A 14,702-nucleotide genomic window follows, 5' to 3' on the forward strand; every position below is an offset into this window, starting at 1 on the left:
TTTTGTGGAGCTAGATGCTTCGACCCTCGAAAACGGACGGAGTATGATACGCTCGGCCGTCAACGAGGCCGCAATCGCGGTGATTGGTTTGACCGGGAATGCCAACAAGCGATAGAGAGGAAGAAAGAGTTTGGAAAAACTATCTAAGCATATTCACGAGAGAGAATTTGGCCAAGTATCGAGTGCGGAATGAGTTGACCACGATACTGAGGAGGAAAAAGCGCCAGAAGGAGGACAGAGATCGTGAGGAACTGGAACAACTATTCCGGGTTAATAACACGTGCAAGCAGTGTTGCCACATGTTCATCTGTACTGGAAGGTAAAAAAACCTTTTTCATCTGTACTTTTGCTTTCAAAAATCTGTACCAAAATCTGTACCACAAAGTTTGTTTGTTACATAGGAAAACCTGGTTTATTTACTTTAAAAAATATAAAAATCGCAAATTTCTGATTTCTATGATGATATTTGTACATATTCTTGCTAACCTTAAGGACAGACACGTTTTGTTTTGTTTGCGTTCATGTCAAGAAGTGCTCCTCTATTGATTTCCAGTAACAAAACTGAAATAAAAAAAAAAAGGTTTTTGACACCCAAAAAAATCTGTACCCATCTGTACTTTATGACAAAAATCTGTAATCTGTACCGTACAGAATCTGTACCAAAAAAATCGGAAAAATCTGTACTTTTACAGATAAATCTGTACATGTGGCAACACTGCGTGCAAGTTTTACGAGAAAGTGAACCAAACTCGTAAGGGCTACACACCTAAACCTGACATGTGTATGGAGGAGGAAGGCGATCTAATCACAAACGAGCGCGAGGTGGTCGACAGATGGAAGCAGTATTTTGATGAGCACTTCAACGACGATATAGCAGCAGGAAATACAATGTAAGTTAACCTCGGCGTGCCTACAAACGACAACATCGTGCCTGCTCCCGATCTCGAAGAGATCCGGCGAGAAATTCGTCAGCTGAGGAATAATAGAGGCGCCGGAAAGGACCGACTCCCAGTAGAACCTTACAAAAATGGTCAAGAACCGCTAGCAACAGCCCTTTATTGGATAATTTCTAGGGTTTTGGAGGAGGAGAAACTACCGGAAGAGTGGATGGAAGGTGTAGTCTGTCCTATCTACAAAAAGGGCCACCGGCTAGATAGCTGTAATTACCGCGGCAGCACGTTGGTCAACGCTACCTACTAGGTGCTCTCCCAGATTTTGTTGCGTCGTCTATCCCCAATAGCAAGAGAATTCGTAGCGTAGTATCAGGCGGGCTTTATGGGGGCCCATGCTACTACGTAATAAATTTTTACTCTCCGACAAATCCTCCAGAAATGTCAAGAGTACAATGTGCCCACGCATCATATTTTCGTGGATTTCAGGGCAGCATACGATACAGTTGAACGAGAACAGCTATGGCAGATAATGCACGAGTACGGGTTTCCGGGCAAACTGACGCGGCTGATCAAAGCTACTCTGGAGCGAGAGAGGTGCTACGTGCGTGTTTCGGGGACACTCTGAGTCCTTTCGAATCGCGCAGAGGGTTACGGCAAGGGGATGGATTGTCCTGTATGTTGTTCAATATCGCTATTAAAGGTGTGATCCAGCGAGCGGGCATCGAAACGAGAGGAACGATCTTCAGCCAACTCCTAGCCTTCGCAGACGACCTCGACATCATTACTAGACATCTTGGGACGGCAGAGGCAATCTACGCCAGACTAAAAACGCAGGCTAGGGGGATAGGGTTACAAATCAATACGTCGAAAACCAAATAGATGGTAGGAAGAGGCTCCAGAGAAAGCTACGTTTGCCTTTCACGGACAATAACTATTGATGGTGATGAACTGGAAGTGGTTGATGAGTTCGTATATTTGGGATCTCTGGTCACCGCCGACAATAGTACAAGTAAGGAGAACCAACGACGCATTCAAGCTGGAAATCGAACCTACTTTTCCCACCGCAAGATGTTTTAATCTGGGAGCATACGCCGCTGCACAAATCTGACGATGTACAAAACGCTAATCAGACTAGTAGTCCTCTAGGGACTTGAGGCAGTAACTTTGCTTACGGAGGACATACGTGCAATAGCCGTATTTGAACGAAAGGTGTTGCAGACTATTTTTGAGGGAGTACAAACAGAAAACGGAGAGTGGGGGAGGCGTATGAATCACGAGCTACAGGCACTGCTTGGAGAGATTACTATCGTACACCTGGCAAAAGTTTGGCAAACCTGGCCAAAGATTACGGTAGGCCGGTCACGTCGCAAGGATGCCGGACGGCTGTGCAGTGAAATCCGTTCTCTTCAAGAATCCCACCGGCACCAGGAATAGAGGGGCCCAACGTGCTAGATGGCTCGACAAGGTTGAAGCCAACCTGCGTATGTCGAGACGCACAACGAATTGGCGATGAGTAGCACAGGACCGAGTACAATGAAGAGGAATTTTTGATACGGCAAGACCCACCCCGGTTCTAGGCTGCTAAAGTATGTACAGAGTGCGAATTAGGTTTTTTAATAAAACATAAGTATATAAGAAGACAAATAGCTGACGAACATACGCAATTCCATTGTAGAACATAAGCTAAACTTATTTCATACCAATTAAAACACGTGAAGAAATTTTGAAGGTAATGATTTTTACAGTTAAAGTTTTTGGACACTCATAGACACTTGAAACTTGAAACTCAATTTCATAAAATTCCTATAAAAATTTCAGCAATTTTCCGATTCGAAAAGTATGTTGGTGAATAAACAGGAAAAATAAGTTTGCATGCTTTTTAAAGAAGATCTTAGACTAGCAGTAACATTTCTAACTGTGGAAAGTTCTGTTTCTATTCGCTCCGTTTTATGGTAGGTACTGAAAAAGCTCATCAAAGATACCAAAACGATTCAATCTGAAATAGCATTTTTAGATGCACAATGTTTTCATGCAATCAGCAATATAGAACCTATTTAGCAATTCACAATTCAATTATTCTGCAATGGTGCAAAGTGAATGATAAAGTTTCGTATTCGACAGGGCGTTACAAATGCTGAACGCGAGGCTTTCGAACTTCTCTCGGATGATGCACGACAGTGTGAAATATGCAAAACGACATGTTTTCTCTCTGCGGTCACTTGTAAATGTACCGCAAATCTAGCTTGCCTACGTCATTTTGCCGAATTATGCGAATGCCCTTCAGAGAATCATACACTTAAGTATCGTTATACACTCGATGAATTACCTTTGATGGTCCAAAAATTGAAAGTTAAGGCTGAATCGTTTGAAAAATGGCTCTTCAAAGTACGTGACGTGCTGGACCCTGCAATAGATACTAATATTACTCTTGATGAACTTCAAGAAATTGCTCAAGAGGCAGAAACGCAAAAATTTCCAAACAGTGTCATCCTAGAGCGTTTGAATTTTTCTATTCTAGAAGCGCAGAAATGCATTACCGTTATTCAGCAGCTTGACATAAACAAAATTCGTACAAGAACACGAAATACGGCCGAATGTGCCAAGTATAAACTTACGCTGGAAGAGCTGGACATGTTTGTAAACGAAATCAATAACCTGCGCTGTATCATTCGCGAAGGTGATAGTGTCCGTGAGCTGCAAAAAATCGGTAAAGAATGGGTTAAACAAGTAGAAGGTGCATTAAAAACTCGCTTCAAGGATACAAACATTCAGCAATTAACACATTTGATTGACGAAGGAAATTCACTCTGCATTGAACTACCACAAATTGTACATCTGAAGGATCGACTAACACAGTATAAGTGGTATAAGCAAGTCCGTCTGTTCCGAGAGAATACAATAGATAGTATGCCATTGGAAGAAGTCAAAAAGATGTTAGAAGAGGGCATGAAAATTCTCCCGCATACTGTTTTAGAGAAAGAACTGGCAGAACTGCATGGAATTATGCTGCAGGTAAAGTAGTGAAATAATATAAAGTTTTTTTTCAATTTTTAACCACTTTCTGCCATACTACTTATTTTTTAGATAATGGATTGGGAGCAATCAGCCAGTCAGTGCTTTAAAACGGAAACGAAGCACAAAATTAGTGAAATCGAAAATCTCCTGGAAAGAGCTCATTTGATTGAAGATTTCTTACCATCACATAGCCAACTAAGAGATGCATTACAAAAGTCGAAAGAATGGCTCCACGCAATTGAATCGTTAGAACGTACCGAGAATTATAATTTTTTTCACACTCTACAAAATATAGCGAATCGAGCTAAATTGTTGCCGATGGAAAACGAACGACAGAGACTTTTTAAAAGCATGGGAGCTGATAAAGATGGCAAATTGTCGTTGCAATCTTTCGGGAGTGTCGATGCAGCAGCTAATAGTGGATTAAAAAGAAGATGCAAGAGTAACGTGGATGAAGTGATTAAAAAGATCAAAGATGACCCGTGTATCACTGAACTAGATGAGCAGCTTTTGAAAACACAGATTCTCTGTTGGAATGACAAAAATAAAGTTAACGCGTTGAGTCTATCCGGCTGGTATACTAGCGTTGAAGAAAAATTCGGTGATAGTAAAATTGTTTACCATTGTGGTAAATGTTCAGAGATTGCAAAGCGAAAAGCAATTAAGCAATATCAAGAGGATAAAAAGGAATCGTCGGAAGAGTCATTTAAGCCGAATTTTGACCTCAAAATGAATGCCAACCAGTTAGAACTACAAGCACAAGACACACGGGAAACTTTCGATGATTTCGAAGACGAAGACAATGAAGGAGATGATCAAATGAGCGATACAGAGAATCAAAGCGACGGAGATAGCGAAAACAGTCATGCAGAAGACGAAGAAGGGTTAGGTGATGGTTTCATTGGAGATAGTGAAGAAAGTAATCCAAGCATTGATTGTATGAGCAAATGTAATATGGGAGAAATGGAGATGAATCACCAAACTGTTCTGCCTCAGTTTGACGATACTGGTTCTTCTGTCACGAAAACTAGTCAGCAAGGTAAAAATTTTAAACAAAAGTTGACTATCGGTAAAGGTGATAATTCCCCAGCGGTAGCAGTGTCTACCGCATTAGATTCGCGAGGTATAATATTTTAGACGGAACAATACAGACTCTCCATAAATTGAATAGTACCTTTCTTATCACATCCTGTGTATGCGAGCTCTTGCTTCTTCCACTTAGGATATTAGCCAAACGTGTCTGTGAATTCTGTCTGATTTCTCACGCTGTTTGCAAATGGTTTAATCCGCTCCTATCGTTTTCAGATACCTATGAATGCTGCTTATGAAATAAAATAGAATTAGATGTCTATACTATTATTATCTATAAGTTCAAATGTCAGGTAGAAAAGTTAAATACAATATTGAAGTAAAGACTCGTATTTTCACAACTTTAGGTACATTTCAATGATTAACTTTTATACACTAGTGATAATCACTTAATATATATAATAGGTGGTTTAGAATCTTTAGCGCCAGAAATATGTAGGTTTTCGTATATTGATTTTTTCTAAATACTCTATTTTGTTTTTTATTGCTGCTCAAAATCGCATAGCTCTCTGGGTATGTATGTATGGAACTACCAACAATCTGAGCAGAGCAACCGTACATAGCAAGGGGCCTATCTTGACAAATGGAATTGTACAAACTTAATGATTGGTTGCGTTTACCAGCCAAATGGTATGAAGGGCCAAAATAAAACGGGTCGGTAAGCAACATCACTTACGCTAGTACCAGGGATGTTTGAAGGGAAGACACCCCTGCTCATTATCTAGCATGTGTTGTTAACCGGGCCAAGAATAATCTTAGTAAGTTGACCACTTCACTCTTCCTAAGCATTCTGGTATCTTCCACTCATCGCAGTGCTTGTCTTTATATTTTTTATCAGTATAATTTTAAAATTTTATTGATAGGGTGCTGGAGGACTTTGTCTGCGGCGGGTATTCGTCTACTTTCCCGACATAGATACAAAAACCCGAGTTAATCCACCTATTGGTGAAAGGAACCTATGTTATACCATCTCATTTGTCATTTGAGTTAGAATTCGACACGCCTTCGGAACTCAACTTTTTGATAACACTATGATAGTTATCATCAATACATATGCATGTCTATGTAATATACTGATAAATTTGTATAATCAGTGGCGACTCGTCCGCATGTTCAACCTGTTCATAGGACAGGCAAACAAAATTCATCCCGACAAAATTTCGTTTGCACCGACGCATTTGCAATGCAATACGAATTTAGTTTAGTTACGAAGCTGATGAACAAACCGTGCAACACGACTTTTGAACGTTGCTTTATAGATCTCAATGCACAAGCATTCCAACGCATTATTCCTGGTATTAATTCTTGATACTGAATTAGTACCAGGAACAATGTGTTGGTACGAAGAAGATAAAAAGAGAATGCGACACAGCTTTTACTCGAAAGCGCGGACGCTTTATTGTCTCGTGCATCTTCAGCATTGAACAACTTACTACCACATATCCCTATGGCCTGCGCTTTGATTCCATATTTTATTTAGTTAGGAAGCTAATGAGCAAAACGTTCAACGCGACGTTTGAACGTTGCTTATAGATTAGCACCAGGAACAATGTGTTGGTACGAAGGGGATTTGAAGGTAAAGTAAACCGTCGTATTCCGTTATTATTTAAATAAATAGGGATATTCACGTAGCGCTTGCTATATTGCGAATACGGAGTATTGCGTATTTATACTACCGCTACTCGCATAACAGTTCCATCTCCATAGAAACTGGAACTGCAATGCGAATTGCGGCAGTATATACCCACACGAAATACACCGTTTACGCAACATGGCAAGCGCTACGGTGAAAACGCCTAATGTTTGTTTTATGATTAAAATATAGAAATGCGATAATAAAACAAGCTGCGTATTAATTTGTATTTTTCGCTGGTTGAACAGGTAAGCTAAACCCCCACGAATCGCCACTGTGTATAATATTCCAAAGCAATCAAAAAATGTCTTCCTTTTATTTGTATAATTTGTTATTTTGAGTTAATAGCGACATTGATAGGTTAATAGGTGACATTCTGGGGTTTGGTGTAAGTGAGCAACTGTCCGTTTTCCTGGATGTTTATTTGTTTATTTGTTTATTTGTTTGAAAAAAATATCATCTAACAAAGTGGTTGTCTTAATGATAAAAACGAACAATACACAAACACAAAGAGCACAGCTATCTACGAAGCCGTGACTTAAACGCTGAAGTGGTAGTGTTGAAATCAAATAAGTCAGCAACTGCGTTGAAACTTGCCGACATATATCGGATAGGATCATGTTGTCCGTACGATGCACTTCGATGGGGTAAAAACAAAAGATTCCTGGGCCTCAACGGTCTTTCCGGTGCGTACAGGTTTAGCTGCTGCAGAATACTCGGCGCATCAATTTCGTCGGACAGAACTTTTGCCACAAACACAGCTTGCGCTTCGAATCGTCTACGTTCCAGAGTCTGTATTCCAAGAAGCTGACAGCGCTCGGTGTATGCTGGTAGCTGGAATCGATTACGCCATGGGAGGAAACGTAGAGCATATCGCACAAATTTCCGCTGCACGGCTTCTATTCTCGAAATCCAATTAGCATTGAAAGGACACCAAACGACCGAGTTGGTCTCAAGAAGAGATCGCACAAGGCAGCAATAAAGCGATCGAAGGCACACGGGATCCCGAAATTCCTCAGCTATCTTAAACATAAATCCAAGTTGCCGATTCGCCTTAGCGATTATTTCATTGTAGTGTGGGCCAAATGTAAGCGGGGTATCCAAGGTTACACCCAAATCACGAACCAGGTTTACTCTAGCAACTGCCTGACAACACATTGTGTAATTAAATATCACTGGGCTGGATTTCCGGTGAAATGAAATAACACAGCACTTCTCGATACTAACAGTAAGTAGATTTCTGGAACACCACTGCATGAAAATGTCTACTAAACTCTGGAGTTCTAGACAGTCTGCGGTACTCCTGACGATCCTAAACAGTTTGATATCATCTGCAAATAGCAAGTGGTAATCGTCTGGAAGCAAGGCCGATATATCGTTAATAAACAGCATGAAGAGCAGCGGTCCTAGATTGCTGCCCTGCGGAATACCGGAAAGATTCGTAAAACATTCAGATTGTTGATTACCAATCCTCACACATAGCATTCGATTTAACAGGTAGGATCGAAACCATCGCACAAGCGCAGAATTAACTCCAAGTTTCCCCAATTTGGCCAGTAATATGCTATGGTCAACCCGATCGAAAGCAGCTTTCAAATCTGTATAAACCGCATCAATCTGGGCACCTAGGCTCATGGATGTATTCGGAACGTTCCTAGAATGTATCCAGCTGTGGCCAATGTAACCCTGGACACTTTATATGTCGCCAATGAGCTACTTTTGCAATTTTGAGAACTTAAAGATGTCATATGTTGTACTTTGGCTGAATTCAGAAACTGATCCCCGATCCGGAACATTCGCGGACGTGTTGTTCCGGAATATCTTCGGAACCGTACATCCGATCCAAATTCTGTTCAATAGAATTCTTATAGGTCACAAAACTCTGCATTTGTTAGTCATTCAGTCAAATCTGTCCAGGCATTTTCTAAAAGCAGATGTTTATTGTTATATTTTCACTACTGAGACTGTTATGCGTTTATTTGTAACTTGTAACTGACATAGTTTCATATTTTTTTCAAAATTTTGGAAACAAACATAACATTACTGTTTGAAATATTGAAAGCATGAACAATTTAAAGATGATTCCCAGGCTCATCTCAAAAGTGGTAAAAATCACATGGGACTGTTATGCATTTATAGGCAGTAATGGTAGTTATCATCAACACATATGCATGCATATGTAATATACTGACAGATTTGTAGAATACTTAAAAGCAATCAAAAAATCAAAAAATTCTTGGGCAGGATTGACATTTAAGGAGGACCCTCACTGGAAAGTCGAAAAACTTGTTTGTTTTGCATTTTCAGAAGGCTTTTATCTTTAGAAATGTTGAGCCCATAGTATTTTTCGGTACGTGGTCTCGTTGAGAATTTACAGTAAAACTGTTGGATCACTTGAAGGGAAGTGCAGTGCTGTACAATAGATCATTTTGCGATGACGTCATTTTGCCGTCAAATGACACCACTTGGTGGTTTGTTTACATGTTTTTTGTTACATCCAGCAGTTTCGATTTAAAATTTCGTGAAGGATTACTGCATCAGTTGCTTTAAAATGCATGTAAGGTGCTTTCTCATAACTAAAAACTATAATTTTTGATCATTATCTGCCGGACAAAGATAGAAAATTCAATTCAAACTTTAACACCATGTAAACAAACCACCAAGTGCTGTCGAAAAAGTGTGGTTAGGAGCTCCCGTGTAATGATCTATAGTTTAAACGCGCTCTCCTCGAAATCATATGTTTTCAGCGACTGTGCGTGTATCGCAGTGTCTTAGAGGATCGATTTGGGTGAATTTTTTTTGACGTGTAAAAATTACTTATCTAAATTGTGACGTAACCGCTTTTCGATATCTCAACTTTTTAATTTTCGCTACATTTTGAAAAAAAAAATCGTTACACTTCGCAACCAGTAAGAGATAGATAGTTACTATGTACAGCAAAGTTGCTTATTTCACTGTGTTCTATAACTTTTGTGGAGACACTGTACTTTTTTGGACGCGTTAAAAAAAACAAAAATTTGTATCACCTTACACTGCCCATAAATGCATAACAGTCCCATCTGACTTTTCACCACTTTTGAGATAAACCCGGGAATCATCTTTAAATTAACTGTTCTTTCAATATTTCAAACAAAAAAGTTATGTTTGTTCGCAAGATGTTGAAAAAAATATTAAACTATGTCAGTCCCATATCTTCTATATAAAAATGGATTTCTGTCTGTCTGTCTGTCTGTCGGGATGTTCCTTATAGAATCGAAAACTACTGAACCAATCGGCGTGAAAATTTGCATGTAGAGGTTTTTGGGGCTAAGAAAGGTTTTAGTGATGGTTAGAGACCCCTCCCCCCACTAAGACGGGGGGCTCCCATACAAATGAAACACATATTTCTGCATAACTCGAGAACTAATCAAGCAAATAGAACAAAATTGGGCATGTGGGTGTTTTTGGTGACAAGAATTTATTCTATGGTAAATTAGGACCCCTCCCCTCTTTAAAAGGGAAATTATGACTCCTCTCCCCTTTAAGAGGGGGGCTTCTACACAAATGAAATACAAATTTCCTCATAATTCGAGAACTAATCAACCAAATGGAACCAAATTTGGCATGTGGGTGTTTTTGGAGACGAAAATTTTTTCTATGATGAATTGGGACCCCTTCCCACTTTAGGAGGGGGGGCTCCTATACAAATGAAATACAAGTTTCCTCATAACTCGAGAACTAATCAAGCAAATGGAACAAAATTTGGCATGTGAAAGTTTTCGAGGGCAAGAATATTTTCTATGGTGAATTACGACCCCTCCCCTACTTTAAGAGGGGGGGGGGCTCCTATACAAACGAAATACAAATTTCCTCATAACTCGAGAACTAATCAAGCAAATGGAACCAAATTTGGCGAGTAGGTGAATTTGGAGACAACAATTTTTTCTATGATGAATTGGGACCCCTCCCCACTTAACGAGGGGGGATCCTATACAAATGAAATACAAATTTCCTCATAACTCGAGAACTAATCAAGCAAATGGAACAAAATTTGGCATGTGAAAGTTTTCGAGGGCAACAATATTTTTTATGATGAATTAGGACCCCTCCCCACTTTATGAGAGGGGGCTTCTACACAAATGAAATACAAATTTTCTCATAATTCGAGAACTAATCAAGCAAATAGAACCAAATTTGACATGTGGAGGTTTTTGGAGGCAAAAATATTTTCTATGGTGAATTAGGACACCTCTCCACTTTAAGAGGGGGGCCTATCCTACACAAATGAAATACAAATTTCCTTATAATTCGAGAACTAATCAAGCAAATGGAACCAAATTTGGCATGTGGGTGTTTTTGGAGGCAACCATTTTTTCTATGGTGAATTAGGACCCCTTACCTTTTTAGGAGGGGGGCTTTCATACAAACGAAATACAAATTTCCTCATAACTCGAGATCTAATCAAGCAAATGGAACCAAATTTAGCATGTGGGTGTTTTTATCGGCAAGAATATTTTCTATGGTGAATTAGGACCCCTCCCCATTTTAGGAGGGGGGGGGGCTCCTATACAAATGAAATACAAATTTCCTCATAACTCGAGAACTAATCAAGCAAATGGAACCAAATTTGGAATGTGGGAGATTTTGGAGTTTTAAATTTATTTCATGATAGTTAGAGACCTCTCACACCTGTGGTAGGGGATATGGACTCTCATACAAATAAAACAGAATTTTTTGCGAAGCTCAAAAACTAACTCGAGAAATTCGAGACTCTTCCATAAAACATTAGTCAATAACAAGACCACAAAAGCTATCTATAGTAACACTAGATCATTCAGTACGAGACGGCCGCGGGTGTTGCCGGTGACCCGCCGTCGGAAGCGCCGCCCACTGGGGGAGAGGCAACTCCCCGCAGAAATCACTACTGTCTAGGTTTATTTGTTTTCCTAGGTCTACCTGGGTTTCATGGAACGAGCGACAGCGAGTAAGGAGAGGATCGCGAAATGGTACTTTCCACAAAAAGTTTTCCGTGAAATGGTACATTCCGCTTAAGATTTTTCGCAAAATGATATTCGGCGTAATGTTGTACATTACTGGCTATGCAATGAGGGGACAGGGGAGTTGTTTTCTACTTTACTGTGAGGAAAAATTGCAAATTTGTATATTAAACTACCCGTTCCTGGTAACTAATAAGCATTAACATAAGCAGCAAATCAGCGTATCTGGCATTTTATACTGCACGTTGTTGTATATTAGCTTTTTGACTGCATAGGTGTTGTACATTGGTACCTAAAATTGTATTCAAATTCTTTGTGTCGGTAATTAGCTGTAAATTAGCATTGTCAGCACTATAAGAAGGTTATCAGTAAAGTAGCTGTATATTTTACCAAAATAGCATTTAAGTAGCATTTAAGGCGATTTAAATGCTTATTGGCCTACATTTGAATAGCATTGGTGATGCTTATTGGTTACCTGGGATGCTTTCATAGTTACGTAACTGCCAAAATGAATCATCTAAGATTGAAATCCTCAGAAACTTGCAAAACTCGAGATTGTGACAAAGATCACCCGAGATTCATGATGATTTATGTACAACACAGGTTATTTTGTGGCAATACGAAGTTTGTCGGGTCAGCTAGTTACAAATAATCGCAAAACAGTCACAGTAGTAAAACTATATCAATAAGCATCTGTTTTTTGGAAATGCCTGGACCGATTCGACTGCAGCAACTACCAAACGGTAGATTTTATGGCCTAGAAGAACACTATCAAGGATAATTTGGATCAGATGTACGATTCCGAAGTTACAGTGGGAACAAGTTCCGGAATATATGGGACTTGAACATAGAAACACCTTGAGTCACAACAAACTCATCATGTGACACCTATAAATACACGGATTTGCAAATCTAAACTATTGGTAGTCGTACAAAGTGTTCAAGACGTCATTGGCCACATGTAAACATGTCCGTGAATGTTCCAGATACCTCTACGGGGATCAGTTTCTGAATCTAACTAAAATACAACATGTGACATCTCTAAGTCGGTACTCGAAATTGCAAAACTAGTTTGAAATAGTTCATTTGTTGTCACATATAGTGTTCAGGATCACATTGGTCATACTCGGACACGTTCTGAGAGTGTTCCGGACACACAGGAAAGTACACAGGACCAGCTTCTGAGTCAAACAAACCCCATCATGTGACCTCACTATAAACTCAAGATAACAAATTACAATAAAAAGGAGAAAAGCCATGGAAGAGATTTGAGTCAAAAAGGACATTTTGAACAATTGAATTGAACGAGCACGTTAATTATTAAAACAACAACGACACGTGGTCTTGAAAATGCTGCCGAGTCACCGACAACTCAAGGATTAAGGCATGCTGTGCTTGTGACTGTTATGCGTTTATTCTTGCTTATTCAAGCACAAATAAACGCATATCAGCAACTTCGGCAGTATTGTATTGGAACAAATTTGAGGTCACTTGTGAACAAATTGCTTGTAAAAGTATTCTGTTATGTACATTCAAGTGATTTTATGACGATTTGGACGATTTGTCTCCAAAATCGATTCAATATTAAAGAAAAATTGTCGTGACTTCAACAGCGTTTTTCGTAGTTGCACGTTTTTGCAGATGTGACTGTCTTCCATTTATGGGCAGTACACTAATAGTGTAAAAAGTTGCGCCAGATTTTTTAAATAAACTTTTCCAAAGACACACCACCTGGAAAATTAAGCATTTTTACGCTAGAGCACATGATCGCGTTTTTTTTCTATTTGGTTCATATCAGTAAAGTTTGCTTAAATAATTTCATCAATGTTTTTCGAATAACTGTTGACTGGTAAGGCCAATTCTACCTATATACAAGCGGCCATATACAAGTAGCTACATTCGGAAAGATCCTTTTATCGTTCCCCAATGATGTAGCATTCTATTGATTAAATTTTTTTCTAGCAGTTATCATGTTTTCTTAGATATTTTTCACATAAAACATCTCATCACATAAAGTATGATAACATTTCTGTTGTTGGCGTTTTGATTTACTTGGGCAGGATATTTAGAAAGCGTTTTGCACAGTGATGATACATAGTGTGAAAATTGGATATTTCCGTTCATCAGTCCAACATTTTGGGTTTACTAAAACATTTTCTGAAAACAGGATCTTACAAATAAACAGATTCCGTAGATAGAACACATTCAGAAAACTAGCCCATATACTAGCGCTGTGAAGAAATAACAGAAAATTCCAGTAGGGACCAAGTGCGGTAACCTTCACAAGCCGCTTGCATCGTTTCTGCGATTCGGGTTTATGCTATTATGTATTGAATAATTAAGTCATTTTGTTCATAATAAGTTTATTGAAGAATACATTTTGGTTTGACATCGATCTGTTACTTTAAAACGATCTTTTTTACTTTAATGGCATCCAAACCACAAAATACAACAGCGCGAGTAACGGAAGGTTAATGCTATTGCTTATACAATTATAGCGGGTCTGAGAAAAGTCGAGTTCTTTATTAATTCATCGTCATCATCAACTCATTATGGGTCTAGCGTGGTCCGCACGAACTCATTCATCATTATGACAAACACCTTCTCTTAGCTTTGGGCAGACTTGGTTCTAACAGCCTTACCTCGTGCTGTAAACGGAAAAGGACACTACACAAACACAAAGCATATGTCTTTTGAAAACAAAATGAAGCAATACCTACATTATTTTATTTAAATAAATATGAAGAAAAAATAGGGTGCCGTTAAACGAGTGTCACACTGTGTTCTGGATAATGATTTGTTGATGCTTTCTGGTCAAATAGGGTAATTAGGGGCAATTAGGGGAATATCCACATAGAGCAGGCGTAACGCCTGTTTAAAATACAGAACAGGCGTTACGCGTGCTCCATATGTGGATATTCACGGCAAAATCAAATGGAAATATCCAAATTAGATAAATCACCATACTTTCTGCTTATTGGTGCATTTCATTCTAGGATTTGGTTCACCAGAAATAAAGCGTCGACGTTTTATTTTCTGGAAAATAGTTTTCGGTTTATAATGGATTTCTTTTAGTCTATTTATATAATTTAGAGT

General features: G+C 39.1%; 1 protein-coding gene across 1 annotated transcript in view; it reads left to right on the forward strand.

Moving 5' to 3' along the window:
- Positions 1–5,316, forward strand: part of LOC128744570 (lysine-specific demethylase lid) — a 36,263-nt gene extending 30,947 nt beyond the window's left edge. The window contains exons 3-4 of the mRNA XM_053841675.1: positions 3,015–3,905; positions 3,978–5,316. Coding sequence (XP_053697650.1) covers positions 3,015–3,905; positions 3,978–5,045 — 1,959 coding nt within the window. The 3' untranslated portion in view covers positions 5,046–5,316. The remainder of the gene's footprint in view (positions 1–3,014; positions 3,906–3,977) is intronic.
- Positions 5,317–14,702: the final 9,386 nt, after the last annotated feature.

Source organism: Sabethes cyaneus, chromosome 3 (assembly GCF_943734655.1).
Source record: "Sabethes cyaneus chromosome 3, idSabCyanKW18_F2, whole genome shotgun sequence".
Lineage (NCBI taxonomy): Eukaryota > Metazoa > Arthropoda > Insecta > Diptera > Culicidae > Sabethes > Sabethes cyaneus.